Consider the following 22,103-nt stretch of genomic DNA (forward strand, 5'->3'; position numbering starts at 1 on the left):
GGCCCAGCTCCCTGCCAGCTCCGGCCATCTCCCGGCCAGCTCCGGGTCAGCTCCCGGCCAGCTCCGGGTCAGCTCCGGGTCAGCTCCCGGCCAGCTCCGGGTCAGCTCTGGCCCAGCTCCGGGTCAGCTCCCGGCCTGCTCCGGGTCAGCTCCGGGTCAGCTCCGGGCCAGCTCCCGGCCAGCTCTGGCCCAGCTCCAGGTCAGCTCCTGGCCAGCTCCGGGTCAGCTCCCGGCCAGCTCCGGGCCAGCTCCGGGTCAGCTCCCAGCCAGCTCCCGCCGGCAGGTCTCAGGTGAGCCGGTCTCGGGTGGGTGCCGGCTCCACGTCGAGGTGAAAGTTTCAGGATCTCCAGATGGCCTTCAGCGTGAGGCTCCTGTCATGATCTCCTTCAAGACAGACGGGGCTGGCTTCCAACCCGCCCCCTCCACCAACACCAGAGCCAAACCAAGGGGGGAGCGGGCGTGGGGCCTGGTCCTCGTGGTCCTCATGGTCCCCGTGGGGTGGAGGGGAGCGGGCGTGGGGCCTGGTCCTCGTGGTCCTCATGGTCCCCGTGGGGTGGAGGGGAGCGGGCGTGGGGCCTGGTCCTCGTGGTCCCCGTGGTTCTCGTGGGGTGGAGGGGAGCGGGCGTGGGGCCTGGTCCTCGTGGTCCCCGTGGGGTGGAGGGGAGCGGGCGTGGGGCCTGGTCCTCGTGGTCCCCGTGGTTCTCGTGGGGTGGAGGGGAGCGGGCGTGGGGCCTGGTCCTCGTGGTCCCCGTGGGGTGGAGGGGAGCGGGCGTGGGTCGGGGCGGGGGCTGGAGGCGGGGCGGGGCGGGGCGTGGGTCCCGCCGCGGGCGGTCCGCCGGCGCGCAGGCGCAGTCGGGAGGCGCGGCTGGCCGGCAGGTGGACGGGGAGGCCCGGGGCCCCGGCCGGCGGCGTTTAGAACGAGCGCGCCCGGCGGAGGGCCAGGCCCGCACCCGCGCCCGCGCCGCCCCGCCCCGCCCCGCCGGGAGGACGCGGCGGCCCCGCGGCTCCGGGCCGGGTTTTGCCTCCAGCCGCTCCCGCCACGCAGCGCGGAGCGGGCAGCGCGCACGGGGCGTCAGCGCCGCCCGCTGGGGTGGCGACGACCCGCGCGCGCTCGGGGCTGCAGAGAACCCCGGGCCCCAGCCCGCCGCGACGGCGCCTGCGCGCCTCGGGGCCGGAGCCCCCGGAGCCCCGCAGCCCGGAACCCGGAGCCAGGCCCAGCCGCGCAGGGTCCCGCGTCCCTCCTCGCCCGCCCCTCGCAGCTCCGCCAGCCCCGCCCCCGTCCATTGTAGCCCCGCCCCTGGTAGCTCGGGCAGCCCCGCCCCCGTCCATCGTAGCCCCGCCCCTCGTAGCTCGGGCAGCCCCGCCCCGCTCGCCCCGCCCCTCGTAGCTCCGGGAGCCCCGCCCCGCCCAGCTCCGCCCCCGCGTAGCCCCGCCCACCCCGCCACCTGCGCGTCCGCTCCTGACGCCCGGAGCCGCGGGGCCGGCGGTGCCGCAGCGCCCGCGTCACGGCGCCCGGCGGGGTCGCGCGCCTCCCGCCACCCCCGCTCCCGCCCTCGCCGCCCCTCCCGCGGAGGCTCCGGAGGCTCCGCCCCTCCTTCCGGCTCGCGGCGGCCGCCCGGGGCTGGCGGCGCGGGTTCGGGACTCGGCGCGCGCGGCGGGTTCGGAGAGCAGCGCGCCGGGCCCCGCCGGCCCCCGCGGCCGCGCCCCACCCCGAGTCCCGACCCGAGCGAGACCGCGGGCGGCCCGGGCGCGGGCCCCGCGCCATGGAGCGGGCGGAGCGGCCGCACAAAGGCGCCGGGCCCGGGGAGCGCGTCCGCGGCTGAGCCTCCGGCCGCGCGCGCGGTGCCGGGCGGCGGAGGACCGGGCCGGGCCCCGCCGCGAGCCGCGCCGCCCGCAGCCGCCCGCGCGCCCCGGACCCCCGCTTCCCGGCGCGCCAGCGTCTCGGAGCCCGGGCGGGCGCGGGGCGGCGGCGCCGGGGCTGTTTGATGGCTTCGCTGAGGCGGGTGAAGGTGCTGCTGGTGCTGAACCTGGCGGCCGTGGCCGGCTTCGTGCTGTTCCTGGCCCGCTGCCGGCCCATCGCCGTGCGCGGCGGGGACGCCTTCCACGAGCTCCGGCCGCGCGCCGAGGCCGCCAACCTCAGCGCGCCCGCCCGCCCCGTCCAGGACGCCGTGCTGCGGCGCCTGTCGCTGCTCGAGGACATCGTGTACCGGCAGCTCAACGGTGAGCGGAGGGGGGGCGGGGGGCGGACGCGGGGCGGACGCGGCGGGGCCCGGGACCCCTGGCTGCCCGGAGCCAGGCCGGCTCTCCGCCCGCCCCGCGCTCCCCAGGGCGAGGCCGCAGCCTGGCTGGCCGGCGGGCACCGGAGCGGGCACCGGAGCGCGCCCGTGTGCGGGGTGAGCAGCGGTGGTCGTCCTCCCTGGGGAGGGGGGAGCGGAGCTGGCAAGGGGACACCCGTCACGCACACCGGTGTGGGGCCTGGGTGTGATCTGGGCCCCCCCCCGCCCCTCAGGACTGGCGCTCGACCCCCTGGAGCCGCCACAGCTCCGTGTGGAGATGGGGGGGGGGTCAGGGGCGCACGTGCCCGGGCTGACTGCTCCCCACGCCACTCAGCTCCCAGCCTCCGGTGAGCCCTGGCCCAGCCCAGCCAGGGACACCGTTTGCTTAATGGCTGCCCGTGGTGCGGCCGCCCTGAGGGGCTGGGGACTTGCTCAGAGCTGACCACTGCGCTGTCCCGGTCCCGCTGCTGGCCAGCCACAGGCCAGGCTGCCACGTCTGCCTCCTTTGGGGCTGCACAGGGCGCCTTAGACACCTGGAGTGAGGAAGACTCCTCCGCAGATTCTCTCTGGAAGCTTCTCTCCTTCTGTCCCCTGCCCTGTGGTCCCCTCCCCCCATGGCCCCTCTTTCCAGTGGTCTTCTTCCCCTGTGACCCCTCCCTCTGGTGGTCCCCTCTCCCTCCTTGAGGAAAGGAGCCTTTCGGGTGCTTGAGGAAGTACCAGTGTCCCCTCGTTCAATGCACGTGCGAGGGATACACTGTCATGTTCTTATTTTAGTGTAAAAGCCACGGCGCTATGAATACCCTTTAATGTTCTTATTTTAGCACAAAAGAAACTCATAGAAAATTTGGAAAAGTCTAAAAACAGTACCACAGAAGAAAATCAAACTCCGTTAACATGTACGTTATAGGTGTAGGTGGTGCGGTGGCTCATGGCTGTGGTCCTAGCTGCTCCGGAGGCTGAGATCTGGGAATCTGGGTTCAAAGCCAGCCCAGGCAGCAATCTAGATGTGGAGCTGCAACGCAAGTGGCTGCGCAGCTGCCTGAAAGGCCAAAGCGCAGGGGCAGCACCCAGACCCAATTCCAGGCCCAGGACTGGCACAGCTCACCAGAGAGACTCCTCTGCTGTCCTGGGTCTGTGCGTCCCTTTACAAACACTTTCACCCCGTGCTGTCCTTCAGTGGTCACTCAGCCATGGGGCTGCTCTGTCACTGTCACAGAAAGCTGCGTGGCTTCTCTCATTCCATGAAGAAGAAAAAGAGAAACAGGTGGAGTGTGACTCTGTTTCCAGCCAGAACCCGTGGAAGAGGAATCCAGGGTGGGGGAGGGAGGAGGGCAGGGCAGAGAGGGCAGAGCCAGTGTCCTTAGGAGAGCCAGCCACCACAGACAGACAGCCCTGAAGGGAGCCAGGGTCCTGCTCTTTGCCACATGCTGTGTGGGGCCCTTGTAAAAGGCTTGGGGGGGGGCAAAAAGGATGGGGAACATGGTTCAAGTGGTAGAGTGCCTACTTGGCAAGTGCAGGGCCCAGCATTACACTGTGGAAGAACCAGCAGTCAAAATGGCCCACAGTGAACGGGGCGGGAAGGAGGAAGCATGGAGGGCCTGTGGACAGGAATGAGCCCACCTCAGAAGCTCCTCACATGCAGGGGTCTTCCTGTCTTGGAAAGGTGAGCAGGGGGCTCGGAGCAGAGGCCACCCCACCTCTCCCCCGTCAGTGCTCTGGGTTTTCCAGGCTCCTTTCCTGGCAAATAGAAGCAAAGCCTTTTAATTAACTTCATATCAGTTCCACTTTCCTCACACGCTGGTGGCGGGATTTAAAGCTCAGGTAGCATAATTGAGATGCTTACAGCTTGCGAGCGTATAGCCTACCACTCCGAGGCGTTTGGTCCTGGTCTCAAGGCCCCGGGTCTCCCCACACCCCCTCACCGTGCGGGCTGCACAGCCTGTCCCCAGCGCTGTGTCCTTGGACATGGAGGTGAAACCGAGTAGCACTGTGTTTGGCCCGGCCCCGTGCAGCAGAGCACCCTGCACACAGCAGCGCCCACACCCAGCTGATCCCTCCCAGCTCTGCCTCCCTGTGCTGGGATCGAGAGCTCTGGTACCGGCTGGTGCTCTGGACTTGTAGCCTCAGTTCATCCTGACATCCTAGGACCCTGTTGTGGAGGTCACAAGTGCAGGGACTGACTGAAGCTCCTCTGGTCCCCTCCGCCTGGCCCTCTCCTCATCGCCGTCTCGTCCCTGGCGCCCTTGGTGCTCGCCTGGCACTCCCGGCTCAGAACACACGCCTGATTTAGCAACTTGCATAGGTCAGCAGTAGCCACGGCACAAGGGCTGGGGCTGGGCTGGGCTGGGCTAGGCTGGGCCTGGCCCTGGCTGGAAGCAGCTGTCTTCCGAGGATCCGGCAGCAGCTACACGCTGAGCTGGCCTGGAAACCCTGAGTGTTTGCGTTTACAAACAACTAAATAGCAGCCGTGTCTTTATTCCAGCTCCTGGGCTGGAGTCGCCACCCCAGACTTGCCGAGCGTGGTGGAAGGACTGGCAGGCTCTTCAGAGCCTCTGCATTTTAAATCACCCAGACGGTTGTGTGTGTGCCAAAGCCCCCGATTTCCTTCAGTGCAATTACGGAAATGCATTCAGAAGATGGAAACAGAGCTTGGGAAAATATTTAGGGCTTCCCTAATGATGTTAAAAACTTTGCTAATTTGCCAAAGTTGTCCTAAAATCTACTTTGCTTTTTCTTTCCTTCTGACTCCTGGTCTTCCTGCTATTAAGCTGATCCCAGAGCCTTGAGCCAGGGGCCAACATGCACACACGTAGCTGGGTGTTGAGGCCGCCAGGCGCCATGGCTTGCCCAGCAATCTTCAGGAGGCCTAGGTCTGAGGGTTGGGATTCAAAGCCAGCTCGGGGCCAGGCTCAGTGGCTCAAGCCTGTCATCCTAGCTACAGGAGGATGAGATCCGAGGATCTGGGTTCAAAGCCAGTCTGGGCACTAAAAAGCCTGTGAGATTCTTATCTTCAACTAATCACCAGAAAACCAGAAGTGGGGCTTTGGCTCCAGGGGTAGGGTGGTATCCTTGAGCTGAAGAAGAGCTCAGGGATAATACCCAGGCCCAGAGTTTAAACCCAATGACGCACAAAAAAGAAGTGACAGCTTGGCTGGGAAGTCCATAAGATTCTTGTCTCCATTTAGCCACCAAAAAGCCAGAAGTGGGACCTGTGGCTCATGCGGTAGAGAGCCCGGCCTGGGTGAAAAGCTCAGGGACAGTGCCCAGGTCCTGAGTTTGAGACCAGGACCAACCCCCCCCCAAAAAAAATAAACCTCAGAAATCATCTCTTCAGTAGTGTTTTTTGTTTTTGATTTTTTTTTTTTTTGGCAGATTATGGGACTTGAACTCTGGGCCTAGGCATTGCCCCTGAGCTCTTCAGCTCAAGGCTACCACCCTATCCTACAGCCCCACTTCCCATTTTCTAGAGGTTCATTGGAGATAAGAGTCTCACAGTCTTTTGTGCCCGGGCTGGCTTTGAACCTTGATCCTCAGATTTTAGCTTCCTGAGTAGCTGGAATTAGAGGCGTGAACCACTGTGCCTGGCTTCTTTTCCTTTTTAAGCTAGATATAGACATTCAGGAACGCTCCAGAATCTTTGTGAATGACTACACACAAAGCCGTCAGAGGAGAAAATGACAGCTCAGTGTGGGTGCAAGTGTGGTTTCCTTACCTGGTTACTGGCCCTGGGCAGGCCCTGGCCTCCCGTCTCCCCCACTGCTCCCTGCCCGAAGGAAAGGCAGGCTCCAGTGGGGCTGGGCGCTGGGGTCTGGGCCAGAGGTGCCGGGCCCTCTTCTGTGGCCCTTTGGGGAGAGTCCCAGCCATCTGGTGTCTGGTCATTTGGTGTCTGGCGTCTGGTTGGTCTGGTCGTCTGGTCTGTTGTCTGGTGTCTGGCATCTGGTTGGTCTGGTCATCTGGTCTGTTGTCTGGTGTCTGGCTGCCTGGTATTTGGCATTTGGTTGTCAGGCGTCTGGTGTCTGGCATCTGGTTGGTCTGGTCATCTGGTCTGTTGTCTGGTGTCTGGCTGCCTGGTATTTGGCATTTGGTTGTCAGGCGTCTGGTGTCTGGCATCTGGTCAGTCTTGTTTGGTCGTCTGGTCTATTGTCTGGTGTCTGGCGTCTGGTCAGTCTGATTGTCTGGTCTGTTGTCTGGTCTATTGTCTGGTGTCTGGCATCTGGTCAGTCTGATTGTCTGGTCATCTGGTCTATTGTCTGGTGTCTGGCATCTGGTCAGTCTGATTGTCTGGTCTGTTGTCTGGTGTCTGGCATCTGGTCGGTCTGGTCTGGTCTTTTGGTCTATTGTCTGGTGTCTGGCGTCTGGTCAGTCTGGTTGTCTGGTCTATTGTCTGGTGTCTGGCATCTGGTTGGTCTGGTCTGGTCGTCTGGTCTATTGTCTGGTGTCTGGCATCTGGTCAGTCTGATTGTCTGGTCTGTTGTCTGGTGTCTGGCATCTGGTCAGTCTGGTCTGTTGTCTGGTTTCTGGAGTCTGGCATCTGGTTGGTCTGTTGTCTGGTGTCTGGCTGCCTGGTGTCTGGCATCTGGTCAGTCTGATTGTCTGGTCTGTTGTCTGGTGTCTGGCATCTGGTCGTCTGGTCTGTTGTCTGGTTTCTGGAGTCTGGCCTCTGGTTGGTCTGTTGTCTGGTGTCTGGCTGCCTGGTGTCTGGCATCTGGTTGTCAGGCGTCTGGTGTCTGGTAGCCACTGTCCCCTGGCCCCTGGGGAGTGTCTGGTCCCCTGTGCCACTCTCCTCCAGGTGTGTGTGGGGCGTTGCCTTCCTCGGTTACCTGGACTCCCCCAGGCCCTCGGGAGAGGCGACTGCTGTCTGTGGTCACCGCTGTCTTTGCTTCTCAGAACCCCCAGAATGTGGGCGGGTGGTGTTTCCTCCCATCATCTGTGTCTCCTTGTCTGCTGGATCTTTCCCCTTTTGCCAGTCTCTCCTCATTTCCTGGGGGTGGAACTCAGGGCCTCTCACCGTGCTGCTGCCTGAGCCCTGCCCCCAGGCCTTTTGTCCGGTCGTTTCTCAGGTAGGGTCTCACTTTATGCCAGCCCAGCCTGGATGGTGATCCTCCTTATGCTTCTCTGTGTCTCTGGGGTGGCAGGCGTGCACCACTGCGTCTGACCACTGGTTGAGAGGGGGCCCCTCATCTTTTGTGCCCTGCTTCCTTGGTGGCTGTGGCAGATTCCCAGCCACAGTTTAGTGGTGGCCTCAGCGCTGAGAACTGGGGTGCTCAGGGGTTGGGGGTAGGCCCTGGAGATGTTGGCTCCAGGCAGAGCTTCAGTGTCCTCCAACCCCGGGCTCTGCTGGTTTTGGATTCTCATCTGCAGGAAGGGTGAATTTTTAGGCTACCTGTGTTTGGACCCAGCTGGTTTGTGTCCTTGGTTTCTGACTTAGCGTTTCCGTGTTGCCTGCTCTGGCCTCCGACTCTGATCCTCAGCCCCGGCCTCCTGGGGCCTGGATGACAGGTGTCTGCCACCACGCGCAGCCCACGCCCAGCTTTCCAGTGGGTTCCTCAGCTGGTGGTTTTGTGGCTTCTGGGTGTCTTACTGGTTTTGTGGCTGAGGTACTTGTTTCTCCCGTGGTTTATTGTGATCTCATACGACTGGGATTACAGGCGTGGACCTCAGCGCCCTGGCCAGAGTTCAGTCTTGTTCACCTCTAGTTACAGTGTCTCCCCCACCCCTCCCAGCCCCATTTCTCTTTTCTGCTGTTCCAAGACGTTCTGCTTGGCTTTCCCTAAAGCAGTCACGCTTCCCTTTCTCACATATTGTGATCAATTTGTGTAATTTGATGGAATTATGTAATTATAATAACAAGCACAGCTGGTCTGAAGAGGTTGGGGGAGAAGCAATGGCATCTTGGCAGGTGGATGGCTCAGGCAGATGGGGGTGGCCGGGTGGAGGGCTGGGTCTCTGGGGGCCAGCGGGAGCCGCGCCGCAGACACCAGGCTCCTCCCAACTTCCCTGCCACCCCTCAGAGAACGAGAACGCCTCTGGCCTACATCGACTCATCCGGAGAGAGTCGCAACTTAAAGCGGCCACAGTTCTGCCACACAAGGCTGTATCTAGAGGTACCCACAGCTTGAAGACCGAGCTTGTGTGTTACTGTTTGCAGCCCTCACCCTTGGCTGCAGCCACCACGGGTCTGCATGGTATGTCGAGGGCCTCAGGCCTGGCTTTCACTCCACGCTCTCCCCAGAAGTCGTTTTTGAACTGGGGAGGAGGCAGATTTGGAGGTTGCTTTCAAAGGTTTCAAACGTCAGCATGGACAGCTCTGTGTGAGGAACTTAGGTCTAATATCAGAAAAAGTGATCCTGTGGGGAATTACGTGACCAAAAGATGCAAGCTCTCTTCTTCCCCCTCCCTCTCCTCCCCCCCCTTCCTGCTCCTCCTCCTCCTCCTCCTCTTCCTCCTCTTCCTCTTTCCTTGAATGCAGTGCCTGGGCACTGTCCTTGAGTTTTGATGCTTCAGGCTACTTCTGTCCCACTTAGGCCACAGCTCCACTTCCAGCTTTTCTGTTGGTCATTTGGAGGTAGTCTCATAGACTCCTCCTGCTGAGGCTGGCTTTGAACCTCCACCTCCAGATCACAGCCTCCTGAGTAGTCAGGATTGCAGGCTTCTTAAAGCTTTTGGTGTATTTTGTTTTTAAGTCCCTCGGCCGTGTATAAAGTCTCTGTGTTGAATTCCCTTCTGCCGTTGTGAGTCAGTATTAGAACTTTGGAAACCTTGCTAATTTGGTAGATTACAATCGCATCTCCTTTCATTTTCCTGATTGGGGATGAGGTTGAACATGTCTCCAAATGTCATTAATCTGCATTTCCACTTTTATAAAACGTGAAGTCCTGACGTGTCTGGGAGATAGGGAATTGGTCTGTTGATTAGTGTGATTGTTGATTCTGTGCGTTTTTAATGCCTGCCTTCCATGTTGTAGTGTCTGACGTGCCCTCGGTTCCTCGCCTTTTAGTGTGGACTGGCTGCAGGGCTTTTACATTTCTTCTTTCCTTGTGTTGGTACCAGGGCTTGAACTCAGGGCCTCACACTCCTGCTGGTGCTCTACCACTTGAGCCATCCCCTCTATTTCTGTCCTTTTTCCAGTTAAATGAGAGTCTTACTGACTTTCCTGCCAGGATCCTCAGATCTCAGCCTTGTCAGTCTGGGATTACCGGCGGGTGGCACCAATGCCTTGTTTCAGTGTGTGTTGTTTTCACAGCGTCTCCTCTTGGTGTTGGCGATGCTGAGAGGCTCCTCCCTCCCCAGGAGGAGCTGGGTTGAGTGAGGGCGCTGGCTGCCTTCTCTCTCCCTGATCCGCCTCTCCCGCTGTCCAAGATACACATGCGTGCACACGTGCGTGTGTTGCACATCCGTGAGGAGGAAGGAGGGGAGGAAGGACAGGTGGGCTGTTGGGCTTGTTAGCATGGGTGGGGAACCAGCACCCAGCCTGGAGAGTGAGCGGTGTGTGATTGCACTAGCTGGGCATGGCAGTGGGCACAGAGGTGGGTGTTGGTGTAGGGCAGGGGGGTAGGCACGGTGGTGGGCGTTGGTGTAGGGCAGGGAGCTGGTGGAGGGCATGCCTTGAGCTCACTGTCCTCCTGTGAGAAGGTGCTCTGGGCGCTGGTCGTCTGGGCGCTGGTCGTCTGGTCGTTGGTGATAGGGTCCTGGTGGCCATTACATCGACAAGATGTGGAGAAGGAGCTGACCATCTCTGATGACCCCTGGCCCCCAAGTGGGTTCTGGGGTTCCGTGTTTGCTGGCCCTGGGAAGCACCCCTGGGGCTCCCTGCTGTGCCCGGAGGGCGTGTCTGAGGTTCACCCCGATGAGGAGGCAGGGTGGTGGATTAGTCTGATTTAGGAGCAAGTGACTCTCTAGAATCACTGCTCTCGACCCTGCCTTATGTAATCCAGGTCAGAAATGGTCCCATGCAGCGTGGCCTGGAGTGGGGCGCAGGTGGAGGGGTCTCGAGTGGAGTGGGGTGCGGGTGGAGGGGTCTGGGGTGGAGTGGGGTGCGGATGGAGTGGGGTATGGGTGAAGTGGGGTGTGGGTGGAGTGGGGTGCGGGTGGAGGGGGGTGGGGTGGGGTGTGGGTGGAGGGGCCCAGGGACTCCCCAGGTCCAGGAGCACCAGTGTGTCTGTTATGACACTCAGTGTGGTTTAGAATCTCATCTTGGTTCAGAGGACCCATGACTCTGTGTGTGCGTGCGTGTGTGCCTCAGGCTGGCCTGAAACTTGCCATCTTCCTGCCTTAGCCTTCCAGGGCTGGGAGTGCAGGTGTGAGCAGCTATACCCACTCGACTCCTGACACGTCCCAGGGGCTGTTTCGTGGCTTCTTTTTGCTGGAGTGGTGAGAGGCACACTTGTCCCCTTCCAAAACCAGGAGGGATTTCTGCAGATGAGGGGGAGATGGGCCACACAGGTAGCGGAGACTCCGGCCCGAACCTCAGCCCAGGCTCCCGCCTGTCATCCCAGCTGCCGGAGAGGCAGATGTCCTGAGGGTCATGGTCGGAGGCTGAGCTGGGAGCAGTGCCAGCGTGACCTCACAGGAGACCTGGCCGACCTGACTCCATGGCAGAATGCTGACGTGGGGGCCCTGAGTTCAAACCCCTGTAGCAACAGAAACAGCCAACGAGGCAATGGACATGTGAAGCATTGGCTTTGAGTGTGTGTGTGTGTGTCTGGTGGCCTGTCCCTCCCAGACTCGGGTTTAAAGACGACATTAACCCATCCAAGTGCAGGATGATGGCGGCTCATTCCAGTGAGCCATTTGACCACGGTGTAGCTCGTGTATAATCGACTCTGGCTCTGCTGCTCCCCTCCCCCTCCCCCTCCTCTCCCCGCTGTTGGTTTGGAATTGCCACGACCCCCAGCATCATCCTTGGACCGCAGCTCAGAGAGCAGGCTTCCCCACAGAGCTCGAGAGGCAGAGTCAGCACGAAGAGGCTGCATGGATGCCTGGGGGTGGGGGTGGGGGGCTGACCTACTTCCAGACGATGAATATTTAAAATAAGGAGAGCTTTAAAAATAGTGCACTGGGGCCACAGCTCAAGATAACAGAGACCTGACAGAAGGTTGCTTCCGGAAGGCCTTGGCAGCGGGCTGCACTGAGCCCGGGGTTTGGAGTCTGAAGATGGGGTTTGTGGGACACCCATGTTTTAGTTTTGATGCTGAAGCAGGCATCCTCAGTATTGCAAAGGAAATGTACCAGCTGGTAGAGTTGAAATCCAGCCGCGTCCTTCCTCTCCACCTTTGCCTGGGCTGGCCTCAGATGCGGGGTGAGCCTCTCACCTCTGCATCCTGCACAGCTGGGGTTACAGGTTCGCTACCCCGCCTCCTCCGGGGAGGCGCCAGAGGCCTTGCTGAGGCCTGGCGGCTGGCTTGTGAGGTGCGTGGAGCCGGGTGGGTGGGGAGGCCGGATCTGGTGTCCTCCCTCCCGTGTGGGGGCTCCTCCCTAGCTGTGCACCCACCCCAGGCCCGGGATTCTAGGTTTTACCTCAGCGTCCGGGGCGCGGAGGAACGTAACGTGGGCCCTCACCACAGGCTCCACAATTGCCGGGACCTGGGGGTCAGGCTGGGTCCTGTCCACAGAGGCCCCCATACTGTGTGGCCTGCCTGGGGGGAATCCAAGAAACCTGATGCCTCATTGCACTTCTCTTTTGTGCCAGGCCTGGAACTTGAGCTCAGGGCCTGGGTGCTGTCCCCGAGCTTTTTGGTTCAAGGCTAGTGCTCTACCACTTGAGCCACAGCTCCACTTCTGACTTCTTGGTGGTTCACTGGGGACAAGAGGCCCACGGACTGGCTTTGAACCCCGGCTCTCATGTCCCTGCCTTCCCAGTACAGCTGGGATTTACAGGCGCGAGCCACAGGCACCTGAGCTTCCACGTACGTACGTTTTGATGTGGATTTTTGTGTCAGAAAAATGCTTGTTTCATTGATTTCCTTTTTGCCTCCTTTATCAAAAGACATTCTGTGAGAGCTTAGGAATTAGCTACCAAGCCAGCAAAGGCAGTCTGCGGTAAGGCAGGACTGGGAGCAGGCCGGCGGGGTTGTGACCTTGAGGAAAGCCAGCTCCAGTGCTCTGCTCTGCCCGAGAAAGCCGGGAAGCGAGGCTCCCAGGCCCGCAGGGCCCGTCCTGTGTCTGCCAGTGCCGCTGGAAACGCCACACGTGGACGGGTTCTGACTTCCAGACACATCTCCTTCAGAGGCACTTGATTTTGCTCCTCATTGCCCCTCTCTCAGACTCTGGTCAGAATGGCGGAATTCCCTGTATCTGCAGCCTTTGGAAAGATCTGGAAGCTGATGAGAGCAGACGTTCCCGTCAGGTCTCGGTAGGTAGGGCTGGGCAATCATTGCCTGGGGAGAGGATTTCCATCTACTCCCAGCCCGGTGTGGTCAGAGGGACCCTGAGGCTCCATTCCCCAAGCCACGGGGCAGCCCAGCACGGAGCTCGTGCTGTCCAGGACACGTCTGTCCTGGGCATGAGTGACCCAGTGAGGCGTGTCACCCCACTGCCACTGAGTCCACGGAAGTGGCCGAGGACTAAAGACCAAGGTCACACACACCCTCGGAGCCTTTTCTTGGAAAGGTTCCTCAAATGATCCGTTTGCTTTTCAAGGGATGACTGGTATTTTTCAGTTTGCCGTCTTGTTTGGCTTGTGTTCAGAACGTCGTGTTCTTACTGCTGTAATTTCTAAAGCCTGCTGCTGTGTGCAGGCAGCTCAGTCTGTTGTGATTAGGATTTATGATGCTGTATCCGCCCACCCACTTCTTTCATCCGTCCATCCACTTGTGCATTCATCCACTCACCCACTTGTCTGTCCATCTACCATCCACCCACCTGTCCACCCACTCCATCCATCCATCTACCATCTATCCACCCATCCACCCATCCACCTCTCTTCCCACTCAATCCATCCATCTACCATCTATCCACCCATCCACCCACCCAGTCCATCCATCTACCATCTATCCACCCATCCACCCACCCAGTCCATCCATCTACCTGTCCTCCCACTCATCCATCTACCATCCATCCACCATCCACCTCTCTACCCACTCAATCCATCCATCCACCATCCATCTGGTCTTCCTGCTCATCCATCTACCATCCATCTACCTATCTACCCACTCAATCCATCCATCCACCATCTATCCTGTCTACCCACTCATTCATCTACCATCCATCCACTGTCTATCCGTTCATCCATCCATCCACCCATCTACCTATCTACCCACTCAATCCATCCATCCATCCATCCATCCATCTATCCATCTGTTCATCCATCTACCACCCATCCACCTACCCACTCATCTATCTTCTATCCATCCACTTATCCATGGATCTTCCATCTACCCATCCATCCATCCATCCATCCATCCATCCATCCATTCATCCTTCAACCATCCATGAATCCATCCACCCATCCATCATCCATCCATTCATTATCCACTCATCCATCCATCGTCTACCCATTCACCGTCCATCCATCTACCTGTTCACATACCCATCCACCTACCCACCCCACCCCTCTCCACCCATCAGTCCACCCACCCACCTGACAGGCTCACCAGTGGCGAGGGTAGCAGGCATGCACCATGGCATCAGCTCTTGTCTCAAGAAAGAATCTGTGGACTTCTCTGTGCCTGTTGCTTGAAAACTGCAATCCCAACAGTCTGAGCCTCCCAAGTTATTTTCAGTGTTGTCTTTTCTTTTGTTTGTTTTTTTTTCCCCTTTAGTACTGGTGTCCTGACGCCAGGCAGTTCTCCACGGGGGAGCCTGCTTTACTACTTCTCAGAGTGTGTACGTCACAGTTCCCTAATTCCTGATACCATTCCGTGTGAGTTCACAGATTGGCTTAGCAAGGAAGCTCAGTGCCTGAGTCCGTGTGTGCACTGGAGGCTGCCAGGACGACTCACTCCCTTCACCACGGGTGCTGTGTGTGGGTACTCCATGCTCCAGTGTGTGTGTGCACGTAGAGACGGACTCATGCTTACTGTGTGTGTGTCACGTAGGTGTGCTTCCGTGTATCCACATGTGCATGCATGTGTGGATTGTCCAGAGCTGTCCTCTTTCTCTTGGTATTTTTTTCTGACTTCATAAAGATGGACCGGTTCTCTGAAATGACGCGGGCATGTGCTCGCAGAGGTCTCTCGTGCTTCCTGCCTGGGTGGTGTTTGTCCCGCCTTTGCAGAGTCTTCTGTTATCCTGACTGAGGGCACTCTCCTTTGGGCATGGAGCGCTTGCTTTAGTGTTTCCTCCTCGAGTTGTTGTGCTTCGCAGTAAACACAGATTTCCGCTAATTTTTCTTCGTTTTTTTCGTTTGTTTCAGTCCTAATGCCGGGAATTATGTTCCACTTCAGCTTTGTGGCTCCTAGTTCTGTAAAGGTTGGGACTTGTGTTCCACACAGCCCCTCTGTCCTCATGGCTTGTGCTGTGCTGGCTCTAGGACTGGGAAATGCTTCTTCCCATACATCAGTGTGTGGGGAGCCCTCGTCCCTCCCTCCCCAGAGTGGAAGGCCCTTCTTCTGCTGGTCAGCCTCCCCTCTTTTTTGTCTTTAACCCTTCCTCCCTCCCCTCCCACCTTCTCTCTCTTCCTTCTTCCCTTGCTGCCCCGCTCCCTCCTTCTCTCCTTCCCTTCCTTTTCATTTTAGTGGTACTGGGGTCTGAATTTGGGCCTTTCATTCGCTAGGTGGGGCCACGCTGTCAGCCCTTTTTGCATTGTATAGGCCGGAGGCTCAAGTATTTCACTGTGCTAGTGTGTGTGTATGCATGTGTTTATATGAGTGTTTGTGGGTGTGTATGTGTGAGTGTGTATTTGCCCTGAGCCCTGGCTCCCCTTGGCCATGGGCTGTGGTCCAATGAAGTGCAGACGTGTGGGGCACACTGGGAGATGCCCTGCCATGCAGAGCTGGGGATCCGGGTCCCTAAAGGAGCCCCAGGCTGTGCCCCTCACTGGCTGCGTGAGACCGGGGCCATGGGTGCTCCTTCCCTTCCCCCCCTCCACTTCTGGCTGACGTGAGGCTCTGACTTCTGTGCCCCGTGGACAGGGCATTTCTTCTTTAGGAAAATGTCTGTTCACGGCCTCTTCCCCTCGTTCTGTGTGTGGTACTGGGACTGGAACTCGGGGCCTGGGTGTTGTCCCTGAGCCTTCCCCTCAGGGCTCACCCTCTCACTGGGCCTCAGCTCCACTCCCAGCATTTTGCCAGCTAGCATTTTGTTGAGATAAGGGTTTTGTGCCTGGGCTGGCTGTGGTCCTGGGATCCTTGTGAGGATTGCCTGCGGGCGCCAGCCGTGTCTGCTAACTTTTTGGAGGTCTCTGTGCTTCAGGAATCTTAAGGACATGGCTTCCTCCAGTCTAGTTATATAGGACATTTTCCCCCTTCGTGGCATCTATATGCCTTTCTTCCAGGATTTTAAAATGGGTGGGTCATCTACCTCCTTACTTAAAGTATATGTGGGTGTCGTATACTATTGTGTTATTGCAAATGAGATTGTTTTCTTTGTACTTTGGATGTTTGTTATTAGTGCTTGATAAAGCTGGAATGATACTGAATCAAAGTTTCACGAATAGTTAGGAGTTTCTTGTTTTACATGAGTAAAGTGTTGAGTTTTTTCTTTTTGTGGTTTGGGGTGCGGGTACGGGAATTGAACTCAGGGCCTCACATCCTCGCTTGGCTTTCTTGCTCTAGGCTTAGCCATGCTACCAGCTTCCCTCCCAACCCCCTGCTTTCTTGGGAGGTGGGGATGGGTCTCCCGGACTCCTGCCTGGGCTGGCCTTGAACTGTGATCCTCCAGAGCCCAGCCTCCCAGAGAGCTGGGATGGCAGGCGTGAGCTGCGGGTGCCTGGCTCACAGCTGGGCTTTCCATGATGGTGTGGCACGGGCGAGAAGTTGCCTGGGTTGGCATGTGGCTCCAGCCTTCCAGAGCTCGGGGACCTTTGGGACCTTAGTCCTTTGTGTGGCTCTCAGGACTCATGCATGCCGTGGAAGTAGGGAACAGTGCCTCTGGGGTGTGAGGGACCGTGGCAGGGGCCACGTGGCTTTGATGGTCATCTCGGGATGGTGGTCAGCATGTGGAATGGGGCCTGTGGCAGGATTGGGAGGCTGCACAACCCCGCCCAGGGCTGCGTCCTCGCGTTGGGTCTCCGTCTCTGCTGGCTGCCCCGTGGCTGGGCTCTCTTGTGTGTGAGCAGGGGGTGCTTCTGTTCCCCACTCAGGAGGCATTTACTTTTTACTTCAGGCCCCTGTGGTCTTGCTTGCATTGACGGTGGGCTTTCGGTTTGGTTGGCCGACTGCACCATATGGGTTTGACGGCCGTGATTTCATGGACGTTTTCATCTTTGGTGAGCGTGCTGACACTGGTGGGCAGAGAACAACAACTGTAGTCCTCACTTCTAGGGCTGCCGGGCACTCATTCTAGCGGCTCCCCTGTAAAAAGCGGGTGCCGAGGGGCCAGAGAGCGTGGGCCCCAGCTCCACCCATGCCTCTGACTTCCTTCCAAGTTCCCGTTCACCTCGTGCTGCCAGCTTCACCGAGCAGGCACCCCCCTCTCTCTCTGCTGTTCTGCATCTCCAAAGCTGGCCAGCAAGTTTGATGCCTTGCCACCTGGACGGAGATTCTACACATGACTTGCTGCGGGGAAAAATGGTTTTTATTCCTGCATTTTGCTCATCTTTATTGTTGGCCAAAGGTGTCAGGGACTCAACGTTTTTTGGGGTCGGTGTGTGCCAGTACTGAGGCTTGAACTTAGGGCCGTGTGTTCTCGCTTGGCTTTTTCACTCAAGGCTGGTGGTCTACCAGCTTCTCCCGGAGGACCAAAGCTATCATTTCTAATGAGCAAGGAAGATTTTATTAATAAAAACACATTTGTTGGCTAATAATTTAAGAATTTACTTGTGTCTGATTCTCAACACAAGAAGACAGAGTCCTCCCGGGGCAATGACGCTGTGGATGCTGGCCGTCCACACACAGAAAAGAGACCTGAATCCCTGCCAGTCACCTGGCACTGATGCCAACTCACAGTGCCGTGGAGACCTTGAGGAGGAACTGAGGGGCTGTGGGGATGTGGGTTGATTTCTGGAGCTTCTCCTCGGTCCCATTGGTCTGCAGTGGGGTTTTGTGCTAGCACCAGGCTCTCTGTTCAAGTAGCTCCCTGGTGGTTGGAAGTCTGGGGTGCTGGTGGAAACGACTCTCCTACTGTAGCTCAGGGTGGCTTTGGCTTTTCAGGACCTTTGATCCCAGTGTGCAGGGGACACGATTGTCCAGCTAAGGGCCCCAAGGACGCCACGCAGAGTCCCTAGAGGGAAGCCAGGCACCTTTGGCAAGGGAAACAACATCACCAGATCATTAGCTTTTGGGGATCCAGCCCTGAGCAGGGGCAGAAGGAAATTTGGGGAATAATTCCATTCACAGTGGCCTCAAAACATAACACCCGGGGATAGGCCTGACCAAGAGAAGACTTGAACACCTCCACACATAACACCCGGGGATAGGCCTGACCGAGAGAAGACCTGAACACCTCCACACATAACACCCGGGGATAGGCCTGACCGAGAGAAGACCTGAACACCTCCACACATAACACCCGGAGATAGGCCTGACCAAGAGAAGATCGGAACACCTCCACACATAACACCCGGGGATAGCCCTGACCAAGAGGAGTCCTGAACAATTCCACACATAACACCCGGGGATAGCCCTGACCAAGAGGAGACCTGAACACCTCCACACATAACACCCGGGGATAGCCCTGACCAAGAGGAGACCTGAACACCTCCACACATAACACCCGGGGATGGCCCTGACCAAGAGGAGACCTGAACACCTCCACACATAACACCCGGGGATGGCCTTGACCAAGAGAAGACCTGACACGTCCACACATGACAACCGGGGATAGGCCTGACCAAGAGGAGACCTGAACACCTCCACACATAACACCCGGGGATAGCCCTGACCAAGAGAAGACCTGACACCTCCACACATAACACCCGGGGATGGCCCTGACCAAGAGAAGACCTGACACCTCCACCCATAAGACCCGGGGATAGCCCTGACCAAGAGGAGACCTGAACACCTCCACACATAACACCCGGGGATAGCCCTGACCAACAGAAGACCTGAACACCTCCACACATAACACCCGGGGATGGGCCTGACCAAGAGAGGACCTGACACCTCGACACATAACACCCGGGGATAGGCCTGACCAAGAGAAGACCTGACACCTCCACACATAACACCCGGGGATGGCCCTGACCAAGAGAAGACCTGACACCTCCACACGTAACACCCGGGGATAGCCCTGACCAACAGAAGACCTGAACACCTCCACACATAACACCCGGGGATAGCCCTGACCAAGAGAAGACCTGAACACCTCCACACATAACACCTGGGGATAGGCCTGACCAAGAGGAGACCTGAACACCTCCACACATAACACCCGGGGATAGCCCTGACCAAGAGAAGACCTGACACCTCCACACATAACACCCGGGGATAGCCCTGACCAAGAGGAGACCTGACACCTCCACACATAACACCCGGGGATAGCCCTGACCAAGAGAAGACCTGACACCTCCACACATAACACCCGGGGATAGCCCTGACCAGGGGAAGGAGGACCTGTGTGCCAGTGAGCAGTGTGACACCTAGAGGAGGGGAGGTGAGAAGACTCCAGCAGCGGGGCGGCCTTCGGGACGGCAGGGGTAGCCAGGTGGAAGAGTCCACACTCCCAGAGCGAGCCACAGACTCAGCGCAGTCCCAGGGAACTGTCAGGACTGTCCACACAGCCAGAGCGAGCCACAGACTCAACGCAGTCCCAGAGAACTCCCAGGACTGTCCACACAGCCAGAGCGAGCCACAGACTCAACGCAGTCCCAGAGAACTCCCAGGACTGTCCACACAGCCAGAGCGAGCCACAGACTCAACGCAGTCCCAGAGAACTCCCAGACTGTCCACACGCACATGGAGACCAGTCCTGAGTCCACAGAGACTCGCGGGCCCCTGCGAAGGTCCTGGACGTTGTCTTCTCAAGCTCGTGCAGATGTGTGAGATTACATCTCAGATGATAGAGTCTTAGCCAGCAGCCCCTTGGAGCTTTTTGGGGTGACCTGTCAGATACTTACTGCCTGGAATCCCCAAACAGCAAAAGGAAGAAGCACGCTTTCCTTTGTTGCTATACATGTCCCAGCCTTTGCGTTCACTTTATTCTTTTTGTCCTGTGCTGGTACCAGGGCTTTAGTTTGTGTGTGTGTGTGTGTGTGTGTGTGTGTGTGTGTGTGTGTGTGTGTGTGTGAACCATGCTCCCTGCGGACGTCATCCGTGTGTGTGTGTGTCTGTGCATGCGTGTATGTGCGTGTGTGTGCGCGTTTTGTGTGTGTGTGTGTGTGAACAGTGCTCCCTGTGGATGTCGCCTGGGTGTGTGTGTGTGTGTGTGAAGCGTGCTCCCTGCCGACGTCTTTCGGGTGTGTGCGTGTAGCTCAGAATTCCTCCCCGAGGATGGAGGGGTCTCCCAGCTCAGTGCTCGTGCACAGGGAGGCAGGACAGTTGAGGTGTGAGTGACAGCTGTCATTGTGAGATGACAGGCCCTGCCTGGTGGTCTGCATTGGACGTGCTCTGTCCTGTTCCATTCTGCCGGGGAGTTGGGGGCAGGCAGGGACAGAGGGAGACAGAGACAGAATAAAGGGAAAGAGGAAAAGGGAGAGACAAGAAGTGAGGAGTATTTACTGCTGCCGGCCCCACTTCACAGAGCGGAAGTGAAGCTGGCAAGAGAGGTTAAGATAGTCCCCTAAGGACACACAGCAGCATGGAGAAGCGGCCGTCCACCCTTCCCCAGGGGACTCTCTCCCTCCCTCCATCCATCCCTCCCTCCCGTGTTTCTCACTGGAGAATTTCCTGGACAGGAGATGGGGTGCAGGCCGGGGGGTGGAGCTTGTGGGAATCTGGCTGGGGGTGGGGGACAGCAGACTCAGTGTTGGGGGCTCCTGGCATGCCCCGAGCCCTGCACCCCTCCTGCCTCGCTTAGCAGGTTGGTTGGGGTGCAGGGTGTCTGCTGGGGTGTGGATTAACCACGGGGTGAAGAATTCACCACTGTGTGGTGCAGGACCCAGCGGTGGGCTCTGCCTTAAGCGGTTCGGCCCCCTCCCTTCCTTCCTCCCTCCCTCCTCCCTCCCTCCCTCCCTCCTGGTCAGCTCTGTCAGGGAAAGGACAAGAGTAAAGTAAATTAAGCCATTTAAATTCTGCACACTGGCTAATTTCCATCCCCCTCTTACTCAACCTTATTTAGCCAGACAAAGAAGCTTAAACAAAACGGGGAAGGCGTTTTCCGAGGTTTTCGAGGACTCAGCCATGGCCTTTAGGCAAATCCCCTTAGCGCCTGGATAATTGTTTCATCCTGGGGTCTTAGCACACCTGTGGCAGTGGCGTGGCGGTGGCTGCCAGGGAGAGTCCACAAAGCCTCCGAGGATCCCCCCTCCCATTCCCAGCGTCTCCCCCCGATCTGCTCTGCAGACGGCATGGACGTCCAGAGCCGGTCCCTGGGCCCTGGCCCTGGCCCAAGGCCCCCGTGAGATGACCTGCGTGATATCCAAACACCTACCCAAAAGGCTGAAAAGAAAAGGCGCTTGATAACACCACAGGCGGGCGGAAGTAGGTGGAGTAACTTCCAGAAGTGCCCTGAAGGAAGTGTGGAGATAATCCGATTGCAAGGAAATAAGATGAGATGGGAAAACCAAAGATCTCTGGCCTTGACTCAAACGCGGTTTCTTTCAGACCTCGGGGAGGACAGGCCGGGGGTGTGGCACACACCTTGTCGTCCCAGCGGCGGCTTGCACAGCGAGGGAGCGGGCGCTGCTCCTCTCCAGGGCCTCCGCCAGAGCCCCCGTGCCCGCCTGTCATCCTGGTCCCGGGGGCGGCTGAGATTGGGAGGAGCAGGGGCAGAGAGGCCCGTGGGACTCCATCTTGGTGGAAAGCACCGGCCGTGGAGGGTGCACGTGCCGTCCCGGAAGCCGAGGTCTCATTTCAGGGACGGGGCTGGCCGGCCTGCGCTGTGTGAAGCCAGGAACAGATTCTGTGTCTGACGCCCAGCTCCCCGAGCGTCCCGGACACTGCACTGCCCTGGACCCCGGCATGGCCAGAGGGGCTGGCAACAGGACCAGGACGGGGCACAGCTGACCGCGCTCCGTCCATGTCAGCCAGCGGCTCTCTTCCTACTGTTTGGTGCCAGTCCTGGGGCTTGAACCCAGCCAGGATCTGGCCGCTCAAGGCCGCTGCCCTACCCCAGGAGCCAAGCCCAACTTCTGGTGGTTAATTGGCAGTAAGAGTCTCGTGGACTTCAGTGCCCAGGCTGGCTTTGAACCGTGATCTTCAGAGTAGCCAGGATGGCAGGCGTGCGCCTGCTCCTGAAGTTTTTGTTCACGGTTAGTGCTTCGCCCCACCTGTGTCTCAGCCCCACTTGGTGGTGAGCTGGAGATGAGAGTCTCCTGGGTTTGCTCCCCTCGGCGGCCAGCTTCCCGAGTGGCAGGGGTCACTGGTGGGAGCTGCTGGGCCTGCCCGCTTGGCTTTCGTTGGTGTCACAAAGGTTGATGGAAGGCAGACACTGCGGGGTTTCTGTTCGTCTGCGGGTGACGTCCTCTCTCTGTGTTGGGAGGTTGTGTTCTGTTCTCCGTGGTGACTGGGCGGGGGGAGCCCTAGCCGGCGCCTGTTCTTTCAGGGGTTGTGAAGCTGCTGCCAGCTCTGGGGTCACGTTCATTGGTGACATTTCCCAGCGCTGTGTGAGGCTCCTTGTGTGTGTGTGCAAGGC

The 22,103-nt window shown here is 58.7% G+C and overlaps 1 protein-coding gene across 1 annotated transcript in view; it reads left to right on the forward strand.

Annotated features, from left to right (window-relative positions):
- Positions 1 to 1,931: 1,931 nt before the first annotated feature.
- Positions 1,932 to 22,103, forward strand: part of LOC150039863 (polypeptide N-acetylgalactosaminyltransferase 17-like) — a gene marked incomplete at its 3' end in the record, with an annotated part of 37,799 nt that continues 17,627 nt past the window's right edge. Inside the window, exon 1 of the mRNA XM_090327556.1 lies at positions 1,932 to 2,220. Coding sequence (XP_090183682.1) covers positions 1,986 to 2,220 — 235 coding nt within the window. The remainder of the gene's footprint in view (positions 2,221 to 22,103) is intronic.

Source organism: Megascapheus bottae, unplaced genomic scaffold (assembly GCF_031878675.1).
Source record: "Megascapheus bottae isolate mThoBot1 unplaced genomic scaffold, mThoBot2.hap1 HAP1_SCAFFOLD_245, whole genome shotgun sequence".
NCBI lineage: Eukaryota > Metazoa > Chordata > Mammalia > Rodentia > Geomyidae > Megascapheus > Megascapheus bottae.